Source organism: Coregonus clupeaformis, chromosome 20 (genome assembly GCF_020615455.1).
Source record: "Coregonus clupeaformis isolate EN_2021a chromosome 20, ASM2061545v1, whole genome shotgun sequence".
Lineage (NCBI taxonomy): Eukaryota > Metazoa > Chordata > Actinopteri > Salmoniformes > Salmonidae > Coregonus > Coregonus clupeaformis.
The window spans coordinates 24,932,350-24,954,942 of NC_059211.1; the positions used below are offsets into that span (position 1 = coordinate 24,932,350).

General features: G+C 46.1%; 1 protein-coding gene across 7 annotated transcripts in view; it reads left to right on the forward strand.

Annotated features, from left to right (window-relative positions):
• LOC121534061 (myomegalin) overlaps positions 1-22,593 on the forward strand; it is an 80,304-nt gene that overhangs the window by 10,116 nt on the left and 47,595 nt on the right. For 3 of the 7 annotated variants that reach the window (XM_041840500.2, XM_041840501.2, XM_045205434.1), the window contains exons 1-11: positions 11,806-14,146; positions 15,459-15,596; positions 15,822-15,941; positions 16,454-16,546; positions 17,041-17,250; positions 17,328-17,486; positions 17,631-17,735; positions 17,895-18,032; positions 18,336-18,515; positions 20,181-20,375; positions 20,587-20,860. In XM_041840500.2, coding sequence (XP_041696434.1) covers positions 12,833-14,146; positions 15,459-15,596; positions 15,822-15,941; positions 16,454-16,546; positions 17,041-17,250; positions 17,328-17,486; positions 17,631-17,735; positions 17,895-18,032; positions 18,336-18,515; positions 20,181-20,375; positions 20,587-20,860 — 2,926 coding nt within the window. In that variant the 5' untranslated portion in view covers positions 11,806-12,832. Of the gene's footprint in view, positions 1-10; positions 196-5,224; positions 5,340-8,744; positions 8,799-11,802; positions 14,147-15,458; positions 15,597-15,821; positions 15,942-16,453; positions 16,547-17,040; positions 17,251-17,327; positions 17,487-17,630; positions 17,736-17,894; positions 18,033-18,335; positions 18,516-20,180; positions 20,376-20,586; positions 20,861-22,593 lie in introns of those variants that run through there. The other 4 variants (XM_045205436.1, XM_045205437.1, XM_045205438.1 and 1 more) reach the window with 3 other exon arrangements.

Here is a 22,593-nt window from a genome sequence, read left to right on the forward strand (position 1 = left end):
ATGTTGTCAGGAGGTCCAGCTAGCACGGGGCAGGGCTGAGAAGATGGCCTCTCTGGCAGAGGAAGAGTCCCAGCGCTGCCTGGTTCTGGAGAGAGAGAGGATGATGATGAGGAAGATGGAGGAGGACGAGGAGGAGTGTGAGGGAGGGTCACTAGGAGCCAGGCTGCAGCAGGAGGCCCTGGCAGAGAAGGAGAGGTGAGGACGGAGGACAGGTGGTGATTGAGGCATGACTGGCATGTCAGTATGGTGTTTCTCTCAGAGTAATGTGTGGCTTTAATACAGGAGACTTCCTCTACTGCCTACCGGTCATATTATACAGCTGAGTATGTCTGCTACTCACATTAGTATTGACATTGACATTGGCATTGGTAGGCCTATTGGCATTGGTAGGCCTATTAGCATTGGTAGGCCTATTAGCATTGACATTGACATTTGTTCACATTGACAATGACATTGTCATTCACACACTGATAAGAATGACAGTGCCAGAGTCGTGCCCAACTCTACTGTCCTCTACTGAACCAGGGGTATGGGGTCACATATCAATCCAAAAGGTGGTGCAGTACAGTACTTGCTTCATGAGGAGCTTCAGCCCAACCGTATGACCTTAAAGTCTCTGTGGTGCTTACAGGTGCAGCTCAATAAATTAGAATATTGTGGAAAAGTTAAGTAATTTCAATAATTCAATTGTGAAATTCATATATATCATGGATTAATTACACAAAAAGTGAAATAGGTCAAGGCTGTGTTTGTTTTAATCTTGATGCTAACTAACTCAAAACACCTGCAAAGGTTTCCTGAGCCTTTAAATGGTCTCTCAGTCCAGTTCAGTAAGCTTCACAATCATGGGGAAGACTGCTGACTCGACAGTTGTGCAGAAGACAGTCATCAACACCCTCCACAAGGAGGGAAAGCCTCAAAAGATCATTGCTAAAGAAGCTGGCTGTTCACAGAGTGCTGTATCCAAGCATATTCATGGAAAGTCAAGTGGAAGGAAGAAGTGTGGTAGGAAAAGGTGCACAAGCAACAGGGATAACCGGAGCCTTGAGAGCATTGTCAAGCAAAGGCCATTCAAAAATGTGGGGGAGCTTCACAAGGAGTGGACTGAGGCAGGAGTCAGTGCATCAAGAGCCACCACACACAGACGTATCCAGTAAATGGGCTACAACTGTCGCATTCCTCGTGTCAAGCCACTCCTGAACCAGAGGCAACTTCAGAAGCGTCTTACCTGGGCTAAGGAGAAAAATAACTGGTCTGTCACTCAGTGGTCCAAAGTCCTCTTTTCAGATGAAAGTAAATTTAGCATTTCATTTGGCAATCAAGGTCCTAGAGTCTGGAGGAAGAGTGGAGAGGCACAGAATCCAAGTTGCTTGAAGTCCAGTGTGAAGTTTCCACAGTCAGTGATGATTTGGGGAGCCATGTTATCTTCTGGTGTTGGTCCACTGTGTTTCATCAAGTCCAAAGTCAACTCAGCCGTCTACCAGGAAATGTTAGAGCACTTCATGCTTCCTTCTGCTGACAAGCTTTATGGAGATGCTGATTTCATTTTCCAGCAGGACTTGGCACCTGCCCACACTGCCAAAGGTACCAATACCTGGTTCAATGACCATGGGATTACTGTGCTTGATTGGCCAGCAAACTCACCTGATCTGAACCCCATAGAGAATTTATGGGGTATTGTCAAGAGGAAGATGAGAGACACGAGACCCAACAATGCAGACGAGCTGAAGGCCGCTATCGAAGCAACCTGGGCTTCCATAACACCTCAGCAGTGCCACAGGCTGATCGACTCCATGCATTTACATTTACATTTTAGTTATTTAGCAGACGCTCTTATCCAGAGCGACTTACAGGAGCAATTAGGGTTAAGTGCCTTGCTCAAGGGCACATCGACATATTTTTCACCTAGTCGGCTTGGGGATTAGAACCAGCGACCTTTCGGTTACTGGCACAACGCTCTTAACCACTAAGCTACCTGCCGCCCCAGATGCTACGCCGCATAGATGCAGTGATTCATGCAAAAGGAGCCCCAACCAAGTACTGACTGCATGTACAAGAACATACTTTTCAGAAGGCCGACATCTGTATTACATTTCCTTTTTTCACTGGTCTTATGTCATATTCTAATTTTCTGAGATACTGAATTTGGGGTTTTCATGAGCTGTATGCCGTAATCATGAAGATTAAAACAAATACAGGTTTTAACTATTTCACTTTTTGTGTAATTAATCCACAATATATATGAGTTTCACTTTGTCAATTGAATTATTGAAATTACTTTACTTTTCCACAATATTCTAATTTATTGAGCTGCACCTGTATATAGTGAACATTTATGTTGTTGGCCTCTCTCTCTCTCTCTCTCTCTCTCTCAATTCAATTTCAATTCCATTTAAGGGCTTTATTGGCATGGGAAACAGATGTTAACATTGCCAAAGCAGGTGAAGTAGATAGTAAACAAAAGTGAAATAAACAATAAATATTAACAGTAAACATTACACTCAGAAGTTCCAAAAGAATAAAGACATTTCAAATGTCATATTATGTCTATATATAGTGTTGTAACAATGTGCAAAAAGTTAAAGTACAAATGGGAAAATAAATAAACATAAATATGGGTTGTATTTACAATGGTGTTTGTTCTTCACTGGTTGCCCTTTTCTTGTGGCAACAGGTCACACATATTGCAGCTGTGATGGCACACTGTGGTTTTTCACCCAGTAGATAAGGGAGTTTATCAAAATTGGGTTTGTTTTCGAATTCTTTGTGGATCGCTGTAATCTGAGGGAAATATGTGTCTCTAATATGGTCATACATTTGGCAGGAGGTTAGGAAGTGCAGCTCAGTTTCCACCTCATTTTGTGGGCAGTGTGCACATAGCCTGTCTTCTCTTGAGAGCCAGGTCTGCCTACGGCGGCCTTTCTCAATAGCCAGGCTATGCTCACTGAGTCTGTACATAGTCAAAGCTTTCCTTAAGTTTGGGTCAGTCACAGTAGTCAGGTATTCTGCCACTGTGTACTCTCTGTTTAGAGCCAAATAGCATTCTAGTTTGCTCAGTTTTTTTGTTAATTCTTTCCAATGTGTCAAGTAATTCTCTTTTTGTTTTCTCATGATTTGGTTGGGTCTAATTGTGTTGTTGCTGTTGGCCTGGGGCATGTTTGTGTTTGTGAACAGAGCCCCAGGACCAGCTTACTTAGGGGACTCTTCTCCAAGTTCTTCTCTCTGTAGGTGATGGCTTTGTTATGGAAGGTTTGGGAATCGCTTCCTTTTAAGTGGTTATAGAATTTAACGGCTCTTTTCTGGATTTTGATCATTTGATTGGGGTGATCAGTCCTTGGTTACAAATATTGAGGAAGATGCCAGAGCTAAGGATGATGTTAAAGAGTTTAAGTATAGCCAATTGGAATTTGTGGTCTTTATATTTTATCATTTCACTGAGGATACCATCAACACCACAGGCCTTTTTGGGTTGGAGGGTTTGAATTTTGTCCTGTAGTTCATTCAATGTAATTGGAGAATCCAGTGGGTTCTGGTAGTCTTTAATAGTTGATTCTAAGATTTGCATTTGATCATGTATATTTTTTTGCTGTTTGTTCTTTGTTAAAGGGCCAAAAAGATTGGAGAAGTGGTTTACCCATAAATCTCAGTTTTGGATAGATAGCTCTTCGTGTTGTTGTTTGTTTAGTGTTTTCCAATTTTCCCAGAAGTGGTTAGAGTCTATGGATTCTTCAATTACATTGAGCTGATTTCTAACATGCTGTTCCTTCTTTTTCCGTAGTGTATTTCTGTATTGTTTTAGTGATTCACCATAGTGAAGGCGTAGGCTCAGGTTTTACATTTACGTCATTTAGCAGACGCTCTTATCCAGAGCGACTTACAGTTAGTGAATACCAATTTTTTTTATACTGGCCCCCCGTGGGAATCGAACCCACAACCCTGGTGTTGCAAACGCCATGCTCTATCAACTGAGCTACATCCCTGCCGGCCATTCCCTCCCCTACCCTGGACAACGCTGGGCCAATTGTGCGTCGCCCATGAGTCTCCCGGTCGCGGCCGGCTGCGACAGAGCCTGGATTCGAACCAGGATCTCTAGTGGCACAGTTAGCACTGCGATGCAGTGACTTAGACCACTGCGCCACTCAGGAGATGTTTTCTGGGTCTCTATGTTTTTGGTTGGATAGGTTTCTCAATTTCTTTCTTAGGTTTTTGCATTCTTCATCAAACCATTTGTCACTGTTGTTACTTTTCTTCGGTTTTCTGTTCGAGATTTTTAGATTTGATAGGGAAGCTGAGAGGTCAAATATACTGTTTAGGTTTTCTACTGCCAAGTTTACACCTTCACTATTACGGTGGAACGTTTTGTCCAGGAAGTTGTCTAAAAGGGATTTAATTTGTTGTTGCCTAATTGTTTTTTGGTAGGTTTTCACACTACTTTCCTTCCATCCATAGCATTTCTTAATATTATTCAGTTCCTTTGGCTTTGATGCCTCATGATTGAGTATTGCTCTGTTCAAGTAGAATGTGATTTTGCTGTGGTCTGATAGGGGTGTCAGTGGGCTGACTGTGTACGCTCTGAGCGACTCTGGGTTGAGGTCAGTGATAAAGTAGTCTACAGTACTACTGCCAAGAGATGAGCTATAGGTGTACCTACCATAGGAGTCCCCTCGAAGCCTACCATTGACTATGTACATACCCAGTGTGCGACAGAGCTGCAGAAGTTGTGACCTGTTTTTGTTGGTTATGTTGTCGTAGTTGTGCCTAGGGGGGCATATGGGGGAGGGAATGCTGTCACCTCCAGGTAGGTGTTTGTCCCCCTGTGTGCTGAGGGTGTCAGGTTCTTGTCCAGTTCTGGCATTTAGGTCGCAACAGACAAGTACATGTCCCTGGGTCTGGAAATGATTGATTTCCCCGTCCAGGATGGAGAAGCTGTCTTCATTAAAGTATGGGGATTCTAGTGGGGGGATATAGGTAGCACACAGGAGGACATTTTTCTTTGTTGAGATAATTTCCTTTTGAATTTCTAGCCAAATGTAAAATGTTCCCCCCTCTCTCTCTCTCTCTCTCTCTCTCTCTCTCTCTCTCTCTCTCTCTCTCTCTCTCTCTCTCTCTCTCTCTCTCTCTCTCTCTCTCTCTCTCTCTCTCTCTCTCTCTCTCTCTCTCTCTCTCTCTCTCTCTCTCTCTCTCTCTCTCTCTCTCTCTCTCTCTCTCTCTCTCTCTCTCTCAGAGTAATAGAGGAGCTGACTGAGGAGAGGAGGTTGCTGAGCCACCGGGTCGGAGAGCTGGAGGTCAGAGTTCACGACCTCTCCTCTTCCCTCCAGAAGAAAGACAGGGATGCAGAGGTAAACAAAACCCCACAATTGATCAAACTGGGTCACTTAGCGTGCACAACTACTATATATGTATGGTATACACAACCCATCAGCCTCTCTCTCTCTCTCTCTCTCTCTCTCTCTCTCTCTCTCTCTCTCACACTGTTAATTTACATTTCATGATACACAGTATTTACTACAGAAACAGATGCTACACACATCTTCTCACAAATCATAACCGGTCCACAAATATGAAGCCGGGTGACATTTAGTTTTATAACTGGGGTCCTAGTACTGGTTCGGATATTTGATTGGGTGCGCGAGGGCCAAATCTATTGTACTCACAGCTAGCTACTGAAATATGGGTCACGCTCTTCACTGGTTAGCCATATCTCTCCTCCCCCTGCTCCCATTCCCTCCCCCCATCCCAATGGCAAGAACAGCTGAACCCAGATGGTCTGGTTGGTTGAGATACTGATGTACAGTGGGGGAAAAAAGTATTTAGTCAGCCACCAATTGTGCAAGTTCTCCCACTTAAAAAGATGAGAGAGGCCTGTAGTTTTCATCATAGGTACACGTCAACTATGACAGACAAAATGAGAAAAAAAATTCCTGAAAATCACATTGTAGGATTTTTTATGAATTTATTTGCAAATTATGGTGGAAAATAAGTATTTGGTCAATAACAAAAGTTTCTCAATACTTTGTTATATACCCTTTGTTGGCAATGACACAGGTCAAACGTTTTCTGTAAGTCTTCACAAGGTTTTCACACACTGTTGCTGGTATTTTGGCCCATTCCTCCATGCAGATCTCCTCAAGAGCAGTGATGTTTTGGGGCTGTCGCTGGGCAACACGGACTTTCAACTCCCTCCAAAGATTTTCTATGGGGTTCAGATCTGGAGACTGGCTAGGCCACTCCAGGACCTTGAAATGTTTCTTACGAAGCCACTCCTTCGTTGCCCGGGCGGTGTGTTTGGGATCATTGTCATGCTGAAAGACCCAGCCACGTTTCATCTTCAATGCCCTTGCTGAAGGAAGGAGGTTTTCACTCAAAATCTCACGATACATGGCCCCATTCATTCTTTCCTTTACACGGATCAGTCGTCCTGGTCCCTTTGCAGAAAAACACCCCCATGCTTCACAGTAGGTATTACATTTACATTTTAGTCATTTAGCAGACGCTCTTATCCAGAGCGACTTACAGTTAGTGAATACATATAAAAAAATTTATACTGGCCCCCCGTGGGAAACGAACCCACAACCCTGGCGTTGCAAACGCCATGCTCTATCAACTGAGCTACATCCCTGCCGGCCATTCCCTCCCCTACCCTGGACAGCGCTGGGCCAATTGTGCGTTGACCATGAGTCTCCCGGTCGCGGCCGGCTGCGACAGAGCCTGGATTCGAACCAGGATCTCTAGTGGCACAGTTAGCACTGCGATGCAGTGCCTTAGACCACTGCGCCACTCAGGAGCCCGGTATGGTGTTCTTTGGATGCAACTCAGCATTCTTTGTCCTCCAAACACGACGAGTTGAGTTTTTACCAAAAAGTTCTATTTTGGTTTCATCTGACCATATGACATTCTCCCAATCCTCTTCTGGATCATCCAAATGCACTCTAGCAAACTTCAGACGGGCCTGGACATGTACTGGCTTGAGCAGGGGGACACGTCTGGCACTGCAGGATTTGAGTCCCTGGCGGCGTAGTGTGTTACTGATGGTAGGCTTTGTTACTTTGGTCCCAGCTCTCTGCAGGTCATTCACTAGGTCCCCCCGTGTGGTTCTGGGATTTTTGCTCACCTTTCTTGTGATCATTTTGACCCCACGGGGTGAGATCTTGCGTGGAGCCCCAGATCGAGGGGAGATTATCAGTGGTCTTGTATGTCTTCCATTTCCTAATAATTGCTCCCACAGTTGATTTCTTCAAACCAAGCTGCTTACCTATTGCAGATTCAGTCTTCCCAGCCTGGTGCAGGTCTACAATTTTGTTTCTGGTGTCCTTTGACAGCTCTTTGGTCTTGGCCATAGTGGAGTTTGAAGTGTGACTGTTTGAGGTTGTGGACAGGTGTCTTTTATACTGATAACAAGTTCAAACAGGTGCCATTAATACAGGTAACGAGTGGAAGACAGAGGAGCCTCTTAAAGAAGAAGTTACAGGTCTGTGAGAGCCAGAAATCTTGCTTGTTTGTAGGTGACCAAATACTTATTTTCCACCATAATTTGCAAATAAATTCATAAAAAATCCTACAATGTGATTTTCTGGATTTTTTTTTCTCAATTTGTCTGTCATAGTTGACGTGTACCTATGATGAAAATCACAGGCCTCTCTCATCTTTTTAAGTGGGAGAACTTGCACAATTGGTGGCTGACTAAATACTTTTTTCCCCCACTGTATATAGGTCAGTGGAACCCCGGCACCTGATGCCACGGTTGTACGCTAGACTAGCACACCTCATCACAAGACTAGGCTAGGCTATCACACCTCATCACAAGGCTAGGCTAGCACACCTCATCACAAGGCTAGCACAGCTCATCACAAGGCTAGACTGGCACACCTCATCACAAGGCTAGGCTAGCACACCTCATCGCTAGGCTAGCACATCTCATCGCTCGGCTAGGCTAGCACACCTCATCACAAGGTTAGGCTAGCACACCTCATCACAAGGCTAGGCTAGCACACCTCATCGCAAGGCTAGCACACCTCATCGCTCGGCTAGGCTAGCACACCTCATCACAAGGCTAGGCTAGCACACCTCATCACAAGGCTAGCACACCTCATCACAAGGCTAGGCTAGCACACCTCATCACAAGGCTAGCAACCTCAACACAAGGCTAGCACACCTCATCACAAGGCTAGCACACCTCATCACAAGGCTAGGCTAGCACACCTCATCACAAGGCTAGGCTAGCACACCTCATCGCTAGGCTAGCACATCTCATCGCTTGGCTGGGCTAGCACACCTCATCACAAGGCTAGCACACCTCATCACAAGGTTAGCACACCTCATCACAAGGCTAGGCTAGCACACCTCATCACAAGGCTAGGCTAGCACACCTCATCACAAGGCTAGGCTAGCACATCTCATCACTCGGCTAGGCTATTACACCTCATCACAAGGCTAGCACACCTCGTCACAAGGCTAGGCTAACACACCTCAGCACCACCGTGATGAGGAGAATCACAGATGGAGTTTATAGATTGTATGCAGCAGGACTCACATGAGTGCCTCCATGTCTATTTTTGATCCTAGAATGTACTAGGTTAGTGGAATTCCATGATATCCTGATTAAGAAAATGTAACCCTTTTCACAGAACGTCATGCAATGCAATCCTGTCATTCATATATTTGTTTTCACTGTTTTCTGAGGAACATCAGATTGAGTATGATTTTCTTATCGTTACTTTTTAAATGACCAACCTTACTGTCCACAGTTGCTGCGGGGTGAGATGAGTCAGGAGAAGAGCTGTGTCCAGCAGGAGATGCAGGTATGTGGGGCAGAAATACTGCCATCCTATCCTATGTCTGTTGTTGTGAGAATCTGAAGGGTTATGATTCCACTGGTTTGACATATGCATTTGGAGCATGAACATGCACACACAGACACTGGTGAAGTGGGCTGCAGTAAATGATGATAAACTGAAGTTTGCGAGATGAGGGATGGAATTCAAGGCCTGTAGCCAGCATTGCCCAGACCAGTGTTTGATAGCAAGGCAAATGGTATGTGAGAACCGTCCTATGCTCCCCGCAGGGACAAATGATATGTGAGAACCGTCCCATGCTCCCCGCAGGGACAAATGGTATGTGAGAACCGTCCTATGCTCCCTGTAGGGACAAATGGTATGTGAGAACCGTCCCATGCTCCCCGCAGGGACAAATGGTCGGAGGTTGCCCTCTGTTGGAACCCAATGCAAACTGCATGTAAGATAGAGGACATATTGCATACACACACATTCGCACATGCACACATGGTGCTGAGGGGAGAACTGCTCATAATGTATGAAAAATGTATGCACTCACTAACTGTAAGTCGCTCTGGATAAGAGCGTCTGCTAAATGACTCAAATGTAAAATGTAAAATAATAATGTCCGGAACGGAGCTAATGGAATGGCATCAAACACCTGGAAACCATGTGTTTAATGTATTTGATACCATTCCACCTATTTCCGATCCAGTCATTACTATGAGCCCATTCTCCCCAATTAAGGTGCCACCAACCTCCTGTGACACAGAAGCATACAGCACACGCTGTAACACAAATGCATAAGGATCACAATGCTTGGTGCATTTGGGTCACTCAGAAATATTGTTCGACATTAAAATCTCTCCCTCTACAGTATTGAGCATGTCTAACTGGGTTTATGATTCAGCTGTATTATACAATCTTGCTTGTTGCCATGGCACTGTGAGAAAATGATGCAATGTTTTCTGGTTTGGTTGTAATGGAACTTGCATTTCATATCGAATTTTTTTTCTTATACAGTATTCTATTATTCTATTCCTGTTTACTTGCATCACGTGTTACAGAGCTAATCAAAGAGATGGGGTCACGTTAATGTGTCACACACACACACACACACACACACACACACACACACAGGCACCATTATTTCAACGTTTAAACTGGATCTCCTAACTCACGCCAGCTATAATTACAATCACATTACTGTTTGGCACTTCGGTCTGATGTAAGTGAATTTTAATTACGTAAGGAATGAATCAGTTGTTTACATGGCACACTAACAAAAGAGACACCCCAAAAGGGAAACGTATTTAGTCACCCTTTCTTGACTCTCTTTATTTCTGTCTCTTACAGAGAAATGAACAGTGGAGTAATGAGAAAGGAGATGTTGGTAATTCCCACTGATTAGGATTAATAGGGTTTTGATTGCGTTGATCGTTAAGGTCGATCGCTGTTATGACGTCTCGTCTCCAGGATTCATTTATTAGAGCTTTTTGGGTGACACGTGTACATTAGAGGTTAGTACACTGAGTTCCCAAAGGTCTACACCCTCTGGAGTAAACAAATCAGGACTGATCATTTTATATCAACATAAACAACACTCGTAATGAAAGATCGGGTGCTGGGTGTGGGAGACTCATGCTCTTACTGCACGGGGAAGCCTGGGGGTTCTGAGAGGCAGGATTTAGACTAAACTCCCATCAGTGCATCACACAGTATTATGTGATTGGTCGGGAGCAGGGACCCTCTTCCCCTTATTCCCCCTTGTTATTGGCTGACGTGAAGGCCTCCGTGTGAAGGCCAAAAGCCTGGGTGCTGCTGGGAAATTTCCTGCCTCAGGGTACAGATGAACTCATTCTAACGTAGTAGCCTATGACTTCAGCAGAGTGGAAAGACACGTTTCAAGTAAATGAACATGAAAAGGTGGCCTAATTCTAAGTTTCAAGCAGTGACACCAGCACACCCGCACACACACACACACACACACACAAACACACACAGTTGAACAGCTCAGAAACTAACTTCTTTAGATGTTATATTATATTAGGCTATGCATTCATATTTCTATTATGCATTATAATAACAGGACATAATGGGATATGGCTTTTGTCATAAAACAGATAGTGAATATCTCTATTGGCATTCTTTTTAGGCCTATCGTAATTTCCACCTTATCTATCTTATGAATATCTATAAAGAAAATACGTGACAGGAGGATCTAAAGGAATAATAAGATAAATGTATTTGGGAGGAAAGTATATAGTGAACTCCATATGGTGTAATTGTTACATAATGTGATGTTTTTAGACTGTCAGGCAGGTAGGCCTTATGCTCAGGAGGAATCTATCATCCCTGTTTCAATGAAATGGTACCTTCCAGTGCAGCCTGGTCTCATAGACTAGACGTAACATAGTACACGTAAATCCGGGACACTGAAATTAGAATGATATGTTACATTTGGTATGGTTACATTATTATTATTTTTTTATATATTTTTTTCACCTTTATTTAACCAGGTAAACCAGTTGAGATACATAAGACAGAAGGTTACTTGAGGTCAGAGTGGATGAATGGACGTTTAATGCGAACGTCTAGAAACCCAAAGGTTGCGTGTTCGAATCTCATTACAGACAACTTTAACATTTTAGATCATTAGCAACCTTGCTAGTACTAACTATTTTTTAGCTACTTTGCAACTACTTAGCATGTTAGATAACCCTTCCCCTAAACCTAACCTTAACCGTTTTAGCTAACCCTTCCCCTAATCCTAACCCTTTAACCTAACTCCTAACCTTAACCCTAACCTTAGCCTTGCTAACGTTAGCCACCTAGCTAACGTTAGCAACACCAAATTGGAATTTGTAACATATCATACGTTTTGCAAATTTGTGAATATTGTACGAATTGCATTTCGAAACATATCATACGAATTGGAATCACAAATTAATACATACCATATGAAACATAACATATACTAAATGGTGTTCTCTCGGATTTATGTACAGAATAATACGAAATGCTCTGAGACCAGGTTGTCCAGTGTGGCTGAATTTCTGTCAACGTTGCCATCTCGCCCTGTTCGGTAGCCTACCTAGGCTAATAGGCTATGCACGTTAAAACCCGTGGAACTCAACCCTCCCGTTCCATCCTCTCCCTTCCTCATCACACCGTCCGGTGAACTGCTATCATGGAGCCGAAAAATAACGGGACAACGACGTCTTTTTTATAAGGACGTCTCTGCTACTGTCTTTTCGTTTCGGGTGGTGAATTCCGTGTTCGTGTCGGATTACGGCGATGAGACAGTGGAACTATCATTTTGTTGTCTTGGATTAGCCCTGTAAAAAAATATGAGATTACATCGACATTTCGGCAGTGAAAAAAAATTCCGTGACATCTTTTGTTTGATTCTGGAACCGGGATTAATGTAATGTATATCTGCTTGATTACATTTTGTAACATTGACGAACTGAAAGCGCTGCAGTCCCTGCAGCAGACAGTGACATTGTGACAACGACAACCACACTGGATTTTTAATCTGCGCTCATCACAAATGAAAGACGTCTCTTCCTTATTATATTCCATATTGACTATGTTTGATTACAGTCTATATTCTTTAGATGACATTGAATAGAAATTATCGCGCTGATATAGAAATCATTGCGCCCCTTCAAAAGCACTGCAATGCGATGGTACCCCGTTTCAGTGATGCCGCTCTTCATCGAGGATGCAACAACGATGAGTTTTTACCAACAGCAAAATGGCACAATGCACTGGTCTAATGTATTAGGCTACTATTGACCAGTTTATTTTGAAGATAACTTTTTTAATACATTTAGGTATTTTGGTATTTTATTAGGATCCCCATTAGCTGTTGCGAAAGCAGCACATTGAAGAAAACTACATGAACATTGCACAGCTAAATAATTTCAATCAATTGATTTATTGATGGATTATTGATATCTCCAACCTGCTGGTACAAGACACTTTATTTTATTGCCTGAGCAATCTGAACAGACACAATTCCCCCCCAGTAAAACTGAGAGCAGAAATTATCTGTGATGTTGGACTTCAAAATGAAGGAGCTGTGTCGAATCTGTGCCCGTGAGCTCTGCGGTAACCAACGGCGATGGATCTTCCATCCCGCCTCCAAACTCAACCTGCAGGTGCTGCTGTCCCACGCCCTGGGCATAGAGCTGACCCGCGATGGCCGTGGGGAGTTCGCCTGCTCCAAGTGTACCTTCATGCTGGACCGCATGTACCGTTTCGACACAGTGATCGCCCGTGTGGAGGCCCTGTCCCTGGAGCGCCTGCACAAGCTGCTGCTGGAGAAGGACCGGCTTAGACAGTGTGTAGGAGGCCTCTACCGGAAGAACAATACTGAGGACCAGACCCCGGATCAGACTGGGATGGGGATGGGGCTGGTGGGTACTGGGGAACGAGGGACAGAGGGTGGTGGGCGGTCTGAGGGTGACTCCCCAGTGGTGGACCTCTCAGCCCTGCAGGAGGCCAGGTACAGCGCCCTGCTCCAGGACGACCTGGCCTACTCTGTGTACGAGTCCTGGGCCGACCACGAGGACCAACAGAGCCCAGCCCCAGAGCCCCAGCACCAGCACCACACCCAGCATCATCACCCTCAGTGCCCAGGATCAGAGACTCTCTCTGGGCATCGCTCCAGGCGGTGCAGGGGATGCGCCGCTCTCCGTGTGGCCGATTCTGACTACGAGGCTGTGTGTAAGGTCCCTCGGCGGGTGGGCAGGAGGAGCACGTCTTGTGGACCCTCTACCCGGTACTCAGGCAGCACCATGGGGGGCGAGGAGACCTCCACAGGGTCAGAGTCCACGCCTGTCCCCTCCGAGTCCCCTCCCATGGAACCAGAGAGCGACAGGACGCTGTGTGACGGGGACCCAGAGAGGATGACCCTCAGCCCGGGCACGTCGGTAGAATCTCTGGACACAGCCGTGGACGTGGCTCGGCCCTGCGCCGCCCACCGAGAGGAAGAGGAGAGAGAGAGAGGAGAGAAAGAGCCAGGGAGGGCTCAGAGAAGTGACCCCCACCTCCAGTGGGATGAGGCCCCCAGGGACAGGTCAGTCTCTGGGTTGACCCTGGAGCTGGCTCTAAGTCTAGTGAGGAACTGCGAGTACAGACCTCTAAAGTCCCCTCAAGGCAGCAAGCTCCCTATCCTAGTTAAACCCAAACTGGAGACGGGTCTCCCCCTGTCCCTCAGGACCCCAGACTATTACCTCTACTCCCACCCTGCCATCCCAGATCTGGTGACCCCCAGCAGTCAGCAGGAGCTGCAGACAGAGCTGTCAGAGATGGAGCAGCAGTGGCTGGATGACTATGTGCAGTGTGGGCCCTTCCGCTTCCAGCAGGTAGCTAGCAGGACCATCACCAGCCCCAGACACACTGGAACTACCAAACCCAGATTAAGGAGCTTGGATTGGGGAGGAGATCAGCTTCTATAGGCCTGGCCCTGGATAGAGCTTAATTCTGCCAGATTTCCCCTAGTGATTTGTAGAATTTCCACATAGGCTGTGATATTGCAGTTGAGATGGATCCTCTCCAGCTAATCTGCAGTTTCAATGTCTATTATTTAATATGAATGAAAAAGGCCAAGGCTTTTGGCTGTATTTGATTGGCTGTTTTAGTCATCCCATAAGCCATCCGCCAATCACACAGCTGAACACAGCTGGCCCCTTTGATTACCACTCTCATCGCTATCCTAGCAACATGGCCGTAGCCATGGCAGCGGTTGCTATATGAACAACGATGCCTCGTGTTAGACAGGCTCTTTGTCATGTTAATAGTTATCCAGTTGCTGGCCTCGTCTGTCAGGCTCATAGTGTAGACACATGGCTAGGAATGAGTCTACCCATACTCTGAAATAATGGTATGTTGATAAGCATGACTCAGGGAGTTTACTGGGTTGTTGATTCACTAAGCCCATGGAACAGCATCCAGTCATTAGAGCCCAGCTTGAGTCCTCTGTGTATGTATGTGTGTGTGTCCTACCAGTAATGAGTTTACAGGACAGTATGTGGGAGCAGATGTTATCACGCATATCCCAGGTGAAAGTCTAAAGAGCCGGTGGCTATTAGAGACCATACAGACCAAAATAGTCCCTCACAATCAGAAAGATAGCCCTTCTTAGATGGAACCCTGGAGTTGTGGTTTATTTTAAACCCCAACAGGCTGGGTGGTTGTACAGATCAATCTGTATCTGTACATCTGAAAAACAACAAACAGGAAATAAACACCACGCTGCCGTGGAAACAGGGACTTCTTCCTCAGGAAGTGATCGAGCAGCGAGCTAGCTGACCTCATCACTTTCCACTCTCACACACAGCTGCATGGGAAGTGTGTGTGTGTGTGTGTGTGTGTGTGTGTGTGTACTTCTATGTATTAACCTGGACCTCTGTGTGTGTGTGTGGTGTATGTGTGTGTGTGTGTGTTAACCTGGACCTCTGTGTGTGTGTGTGTGTGTGTGTTAACCTGGACCTCTGTGTGTGTGTGTGTGTGTGTTAACCTGGACCTCTGTGTGTGTGTGTGTGGTGTGTGTGTGTGTGTGTGTGTGTTAACCTGGACCTCTGTGTATGTGTGTGTGTGTGTGTTAACCTGGACCTCTGTGTGTGTGTGTGTGTGTGTGTTAACCTGGACCTCTGTGTGTGTTGTGTGGTGTTTCAGAAACTGCTAGATGAGCAGCAGGGCCAGTTGTCCCAGTACGAGAGTGCTGCAGGTCACTGTGTTGGTGAGCTCCTGAAGGCTCAGCTACAGGTCCACTCTCTACAGGCCAAGATCAGAGAGAGCGAGGCCAGGAACCAGGTACCACGTCCCCCTCAGACACTCAACATTTCTGTAGCTCTTCCTATTTTTACATTACTAAGTATACTATGTATTCAATGTTTTAAAAAATAAAATCTAAATTGAACATTTGAATTAAAGGCCTGTTTATAAAGTATTTATAAACATGATTACATCATTTGTGAACTGTTATATTCTATATAATGTTTTGCCTGGCTCTGACGTGTCCGTGACTGTGTCGTGTAGAAGCTGCAGGTGCAACTGGGGGACATGGAGTGTGAGCTGCGCTTGGTCAGAGAGGAGGCACAGAGACAGGAACGAAACGTCCTCAACCTCACTGACACTGTCAACAGCAAGGAGACTGAGGTACGGAGGGAGGGAGGGAGGTATGGAGACGGAGGGAGGGAGGGAGATGGAGGGAGGGAGGGAGGGAGGTATGGAGACGGAGGAGGGAGGGAGGGAGGGAGGGAGGGAGGGAGGGAGGTATGGAGACGGAGGGAGGGAGGGAGGGAGGGAGGGAGGGAGGGAGGGAGGGAGGGAGGGAGATGGAGGGAGGGAGGGAGGGATGGAGGGAGGGAGGGAGGGAGGGAGGGAGGGAGATGGAGGGAGGGAGGGAGGGATGGAGGGAGGGAGGGATGGAGGGAGGGAGGGAGGGAGGAGGGAGGGAGGGAGGGAGATGGAGGGAGGGAGGGAGGGATGGAGGGAGGGATGGAGACGGAGGGAGGGAGGGAGATGGAGGGAGGGAGATGGAGGGAGGGAGGGAGGCAAGAAAATATATTGACAAAAAGGATTCTGCATGCCACTCAATGTATTTCTTTCCACCACTGATGAACAATAGGTTACTTATAAGGTACTTGTGTTTTGTGTGTCTCTCTCAGGCAGCAGAGTTATACCGGGTCATAGAGGAACAGAACAACATGCTGTGTTCTCTCAAAGAGCTGGCCAACAGGAACCAGCTCCAGACTCTACAGGTCAATCACACCAAAATGCCCTGAATAAAATCTGCAGCTGACGCACTTAGACACTCCGTATAGAGCACAGGAGGCTGGTGGCACCTTCATTATTGGGAAGAACGGGCTCGTGGTAATGGCTGGAGCGGAATAGTGGAATGGTATCAAATACATCAAACACATGGTCTCCAAGTGTTTGATGTCATTCCATTTGCTCCGTTCTGGCCATTATTATGAGCCCGTTCTCCCCTCAGCAGCCTCCTGTGGTATACACTATGCCGTAATCTACACTGGAAAACACCCACTATTTAAAAATCCTTAACAGTTAGTGTTTTATAATGACAATGGGTTCTGGTAGTAAAGCCAGAAAGAGTGACGGGGTATACAGAAAGAGCACAGCTGACCCCTGCTCACAGCACACTAGATCTAATAAAAAGCTCTCTGAAGGCGTCCTCTGTATACCCCGTCACTCTTTCTGGCTTTCCCTCCACCCCACCCCTTCTTTTCCTCTGCAGGTGTCTGGGGCGGAGTCAGTGCGAGGGCAGGGGAAGGCGCTGGCCCTCCAGGGCTCTCTGTTCCAGGCCCAGCTGGAGCTGCAGGCAGGCCAGAGGGCCCAGCGGCAGGCTACCAGGAGGGAGGAGGACCTGACCAGAGCCCTGACCCGCCTGGAGCAAGACCTGCAGGGGGCCATGGAGCACAGACACAGCACTGACAGACACAACCAGGTTTGTGTATTTGCTTGTGTGTAAACATGTGTGTGTTTGTATGCGACTGACTGTGTGATGCTACCTGTCTCCTTTAGGACTTGCATCTGGCGCTGGAGAAAGTTCGCTCCGAGCTGCAGCAGAGAAAGGAACAGCTGAAAGAAAAGGAGGGAGAGAGACTGAGAGAGGAGGAGGAGATGGAGAAGACCATCAGAGAGCTGAGGACCTCGCTTCAGAGCAAAACGCAGCTTGTGCAGGTCAGACACACAGAGACACACACACACACACACACACACACACACACACACACACACACACACACACACACACACACACACACACACACACACACACACACACACACACACACTCCCTCACACAACCCTGTCCCTGTCTCTCAGGAGTACTCAGAGTTGTTGGACCAGCAGCAGGAGCCCAGGGACAAGAGGGATTCTCTCCTCACCAAACTGAAAGAGCGCATCAAGGAGAGAGACAGAGCACTGGAGGTGAGACACATTCTCTACCAGAGTTGAACCCCGAAGAACAACGACTGCAGCTATTACATCAAACTCATGATACAGCAGGGCATGATAGCAGTGATTGACAGCTGTGTTCCCATAGAGACGCGTTATATTGTTCTATTTCATTATGTTCCCTCCCATCAGCGAGCGGTGGATGAGAAGTTCTGCTGTGTGGAGGAGAAGGAGGGAGAGCTGCGCCAGCTACAGCTACTGCTGAGAGAGAAGGAGAGAGACCTGGAGAGACAACGTTGTGTACTGTCCAACAACGAAGAGACCATCATGGTACTGATTAACACAAACACACACCACACTAAAATAAACACACACACACACACCACACTAGCATAAACACACACACACACACACCACACTAATATAAACACACACACACACACCACACTAATATAAACACACACACACACACACACCACACTAATATAAACACACACACACACACACACACACACACACCACACTAATATAAACACACACACAACACACAGGCATACACGCACACACACACACTGGTTACTGAATTTGTTATATATTTCTCTATGTGTGTGTGTGTGTGTGTGTGTGTTAAAGAGTCTGGAGGTGCTGGTGCGTGGGAAAGGTCTGGAGCAGGAGCAGGTGTGTGAGGCGTGGAGGAGTGTACAGTGCCATCACGCAGACAGTGAGGAGAGACACAGCCGCAGCTTGAGAGAGAGAGACACACTCATCAGCCAGCTACAGAACGCCCTGCACACACGCACCAAGGAGGCTGAGGTAAGACACAGTAGACATGGACACAGTAGACATGGACACTGTAGACATGGACACTGTAGACATGGACACAGTAGACATGGACACAGTAGACATGGACACAGTAGACATGGACAGAGTAGACATGGACACAGTAGACATGGACACTGTAGACATGGACACAGTAGACATGGACACAGTAGACATGGACACAGTAGACATGGACACTGTAGACATGGACACAGTAGACATGGACACAGTAGACATGGACACAGTAGACATGGACAGAGTAGACATGGACATGGACACAGTAGACATGGACAGAGTAGACATGGACACAGTAGACATGGACACAGTAGACATGGACACAGTAGACATGGACACAGTAGACATGGACACAGTAGACATGGACACTGTAGACATGGACATGGACACAGTAGACATGGACAGAGTAGACATGGACATGGACACAGTAGACATGGACACAGTAGACATGGACACAGTAGACATGGACAGAGTAGACATGGACATGGACACAGTAGACATGGACACAGTAGACATGGACACAGTAGACATGGACAGAGTAGACATGGACATGGACACAGTAGACATGGACACAGTAGACATGGACACAGTAGACATGGACACTGTAGACATGGACACAGTAGACATGGACACAGTAGACATGGACACAGTAGACATGGACACTGTAGACATGGACACAGTAGACATGGACATGGACACAGTAGACATGGACACAGTAGACATGGACACAGTAGACATGGACACTGTAGACATGGACACAGTAGACATGGACACAGTAGACATGGACACTGTAGACATGGACACAGTAGACATGGACACTGTAGACATGGACACAGTAGACATGGACACAGTAGACATGGACACAGTAGACATGGACACAGTAGACATGGACACAGTAGACATGGACACTGTAGACATGGACACAGTAGACATGGACACAGTAGACATGGACACAGTAGACATGGACATGGACACAGTAGACATGGACACAGTAGACATGGACACAGTAGACATGGACACTGTAGACATGGACACAGTAGACATGGACACAGTAGACATGGACACGGTAGACATGGACACGGTAGACATGGACACAGTAGACATGGACACAGTAGACATGGACACTGTAGACATGGACATGGACACAGTAGACATGGACACAGTAGACATGGACACAGTAGACATGGACACTGTAGACATGGACATGGACACAGTAGACATGGACACAGTAGACATGGACATGGACACAGTAGACATGGACACAGTAGACATGGACACAGTAGACATGGACACAGTAGACATGGACATGGACACAGTAGACATGGACACAGTAGACATGGACACTGTAGACATGGACATGGACACAGTAGACATGGACACAGTAGACATGGACACAGTAGACATGGACACAGTAGACATGGACACAGTAGACATGGACACTGTAGACATGGACACAGTAGACATGGACACAGTAGACATGGACACAGTATTTGAACGAGAAATAAGGATTGGAGCTTATCTGTCGAATGAACAGAATATAGAAAAACTATTTCTCTGTGATTCTTCACACTACAATTATAAAATTATATATATGATTTATTTCTCTCTCTCCCTCTCCCTCTCCCTCTCCCTCTCTCCTCCCAGGACCTGACTGGAGCCCTGCTAGGTAAGGTGAAGGCAGGTCCCAGTGAGGTGGTGGAGGAGCTGAAGGCTCGCCTCTCTCTGAAGGAGAAACTGTTCCAGGAACTGCTGTCCGACCGTAGCCGCCAGGCCCAGGAGCACCACACACTGGTTCAGGACCTGCTCAACACCATCAACACCAGGGACCAGTACATCCAGGTAATACAACCCAAATGACCTGAGAACTGTGGTAGGGTCTTACAGTTCCCCAGTACAGAAGAGAGAATAGAGAGGGAGAGAGTTTTTTCCATGAAGAAGCTGTATTGAGTCAGATCTTTGAATCCCCCAAAATCTCTATCCTTTCCCTCCCCCTCCCTCCCATCTCCTCCCCCTCCCTCCCGTCTCCTCCCCCTCCCCCTCTCTCGTCCAGGACTCGGCAGGTCGTCTGGGTGAGGTGATGAGTGAGCAAACTGAACGTCTCCAGGAGCTCCGCAGACAGCTAACCTCTGGCTCCCAGGCCTACGGGTCTCAGCTAGGCCTCCAGGGTCCAGACCTCCAGGGGACCAGCCAGAACTTCCAGGCCCTGCAGGATGAGCTGCGTCTGGCCCTGAGGAGGGAGAGGGATGCCCAGGCTGAGCTCACAGCCCTCAGGACCATGGCAGGCCAGACAGACAGGCCAGTCGACAGACAGGCAGAGTTTGGAGGTGGGCATCAGAGGAGCATGGGGCTCTGTTTGTAGTGGCACCTTCTGGGCTACAGGGGGCAGCACTGTTTTCTTTTCTAATAGAGTTTGGGGTGTGGTGTATGGGTTTACTAATGTGTCTGCTAACATGGGTTTCTTGGTTCTCGGGTGATGATGCTAACCATAGTTAAGACTTGGCAATATCTGCAAGACAATGTTATTTATATATTATATTTGCAATTATAAATGTTGATGTTTTAATTGTGTTATGTATTCGTTTTTCTGTGCAGTAGCTTGTGTATCAAACGCTTCTCTGAATGTGTAACTGGTAGACAGAGAAACAGAGAGGGAAGGTAGGAGTTATGTTTACATGCAGAACATGGAATTTTTAACTTTGTATGATAGTGTCAATAGCAGCATGTGTTTTAAAGTTATGTTGTGACTTTTGCTATTTATACTAATAATATGTGTGTGCCTTTGCATGTTCAACTGCATGTACCATGGTGGTTATATTATATACCATGTAATGGTATTGTGTTTATATACCAGTCTCTGCAACTCAGATTTTAGTAGAATATCTAACAATGACTGCCGTCTGAAATGTGTGCTTCAATTTGATGATAAGTTATGTTAGCTTTTGCAAGAGTACAGTACATTTTAACAGCCATGAATAACTATAAAACATTGTCTGAATGCCACACTATAAGGAGCCCAGAATGTTCCATATGACACATATTATCCTCTCCTGGACTAGAGGTGTGTTTAATATTCATCCTTCCTCCCAGAGACATTACCCATCATGTTCGTCTCTAAAAGAGAAACCATCTGATAACTTGGCTTTTCCACAGTCTGCCATCTGAGTCACAAACACAATAAGATAATTATCACTAGAACACAGTAAACACCCTGACGACCATGATGTTGACAAGCTTAATAAACAAACTTGTGTTATTCTGTCGGGTTTATATGGTGTTTATGGTGGGCTTGGTTCAGCTGTCCCTCCCTTCCTGACCTACTCCATAAACATTGTCTACATGGGTTGTACACTGGTCATAAACATATATATATATATATATAGCCAGTCACATTAAGCTCAATCTCTGTCAATAGGGCTGATTCTTTGTCTGTTACAGTTGATTCACAGTTGTTTCTAGCCAGAGAAGCAGATAGCTAAGTATAGGTAGAGCTAACTTGTAGATATAGGGCATGTTACCCTAGAAATACATTGCGTGTGTGCATGACTGCATATAACAGGAACATATACACAAAATCCTCCCAATTTCAACAGTAAAATGCTCCAATTGCATTACTCTATTTGATTATTTGAAGGGCAACGACATTACATAGAAACAAGGGTAGACTTTCCTAGTTGCATGTAGACACGTCAATCAGATCTCCCTAATCACACCTAAAGGGAACTCTCTAATCCTCAGAGCCATGCTAGACCAATGAGCAGAGTGATCCCTCCTGCTGGCCACACCTCTCCTTTATGCCTGCTCCACAGCGTAGCATCTGTGAAAATAATCTATGGAGTATTGTATCACTCAGGACTGTATCACTCGGCTGTCTGACAGTACAAGATTACAGCCATCTAGTGCTTAGACATACAGTGGGGAAAGAAAGTATTTAGTCAGCCACCAATTGTGCAAGTTCTCCCACTTAAAAAGATGAGAGAGGCCTGTAATTTTCATCATAGGTACACGTCAACTATGACAGACAAAATGAGAAAAAAAAATCCAGAAAATCACATTGTAG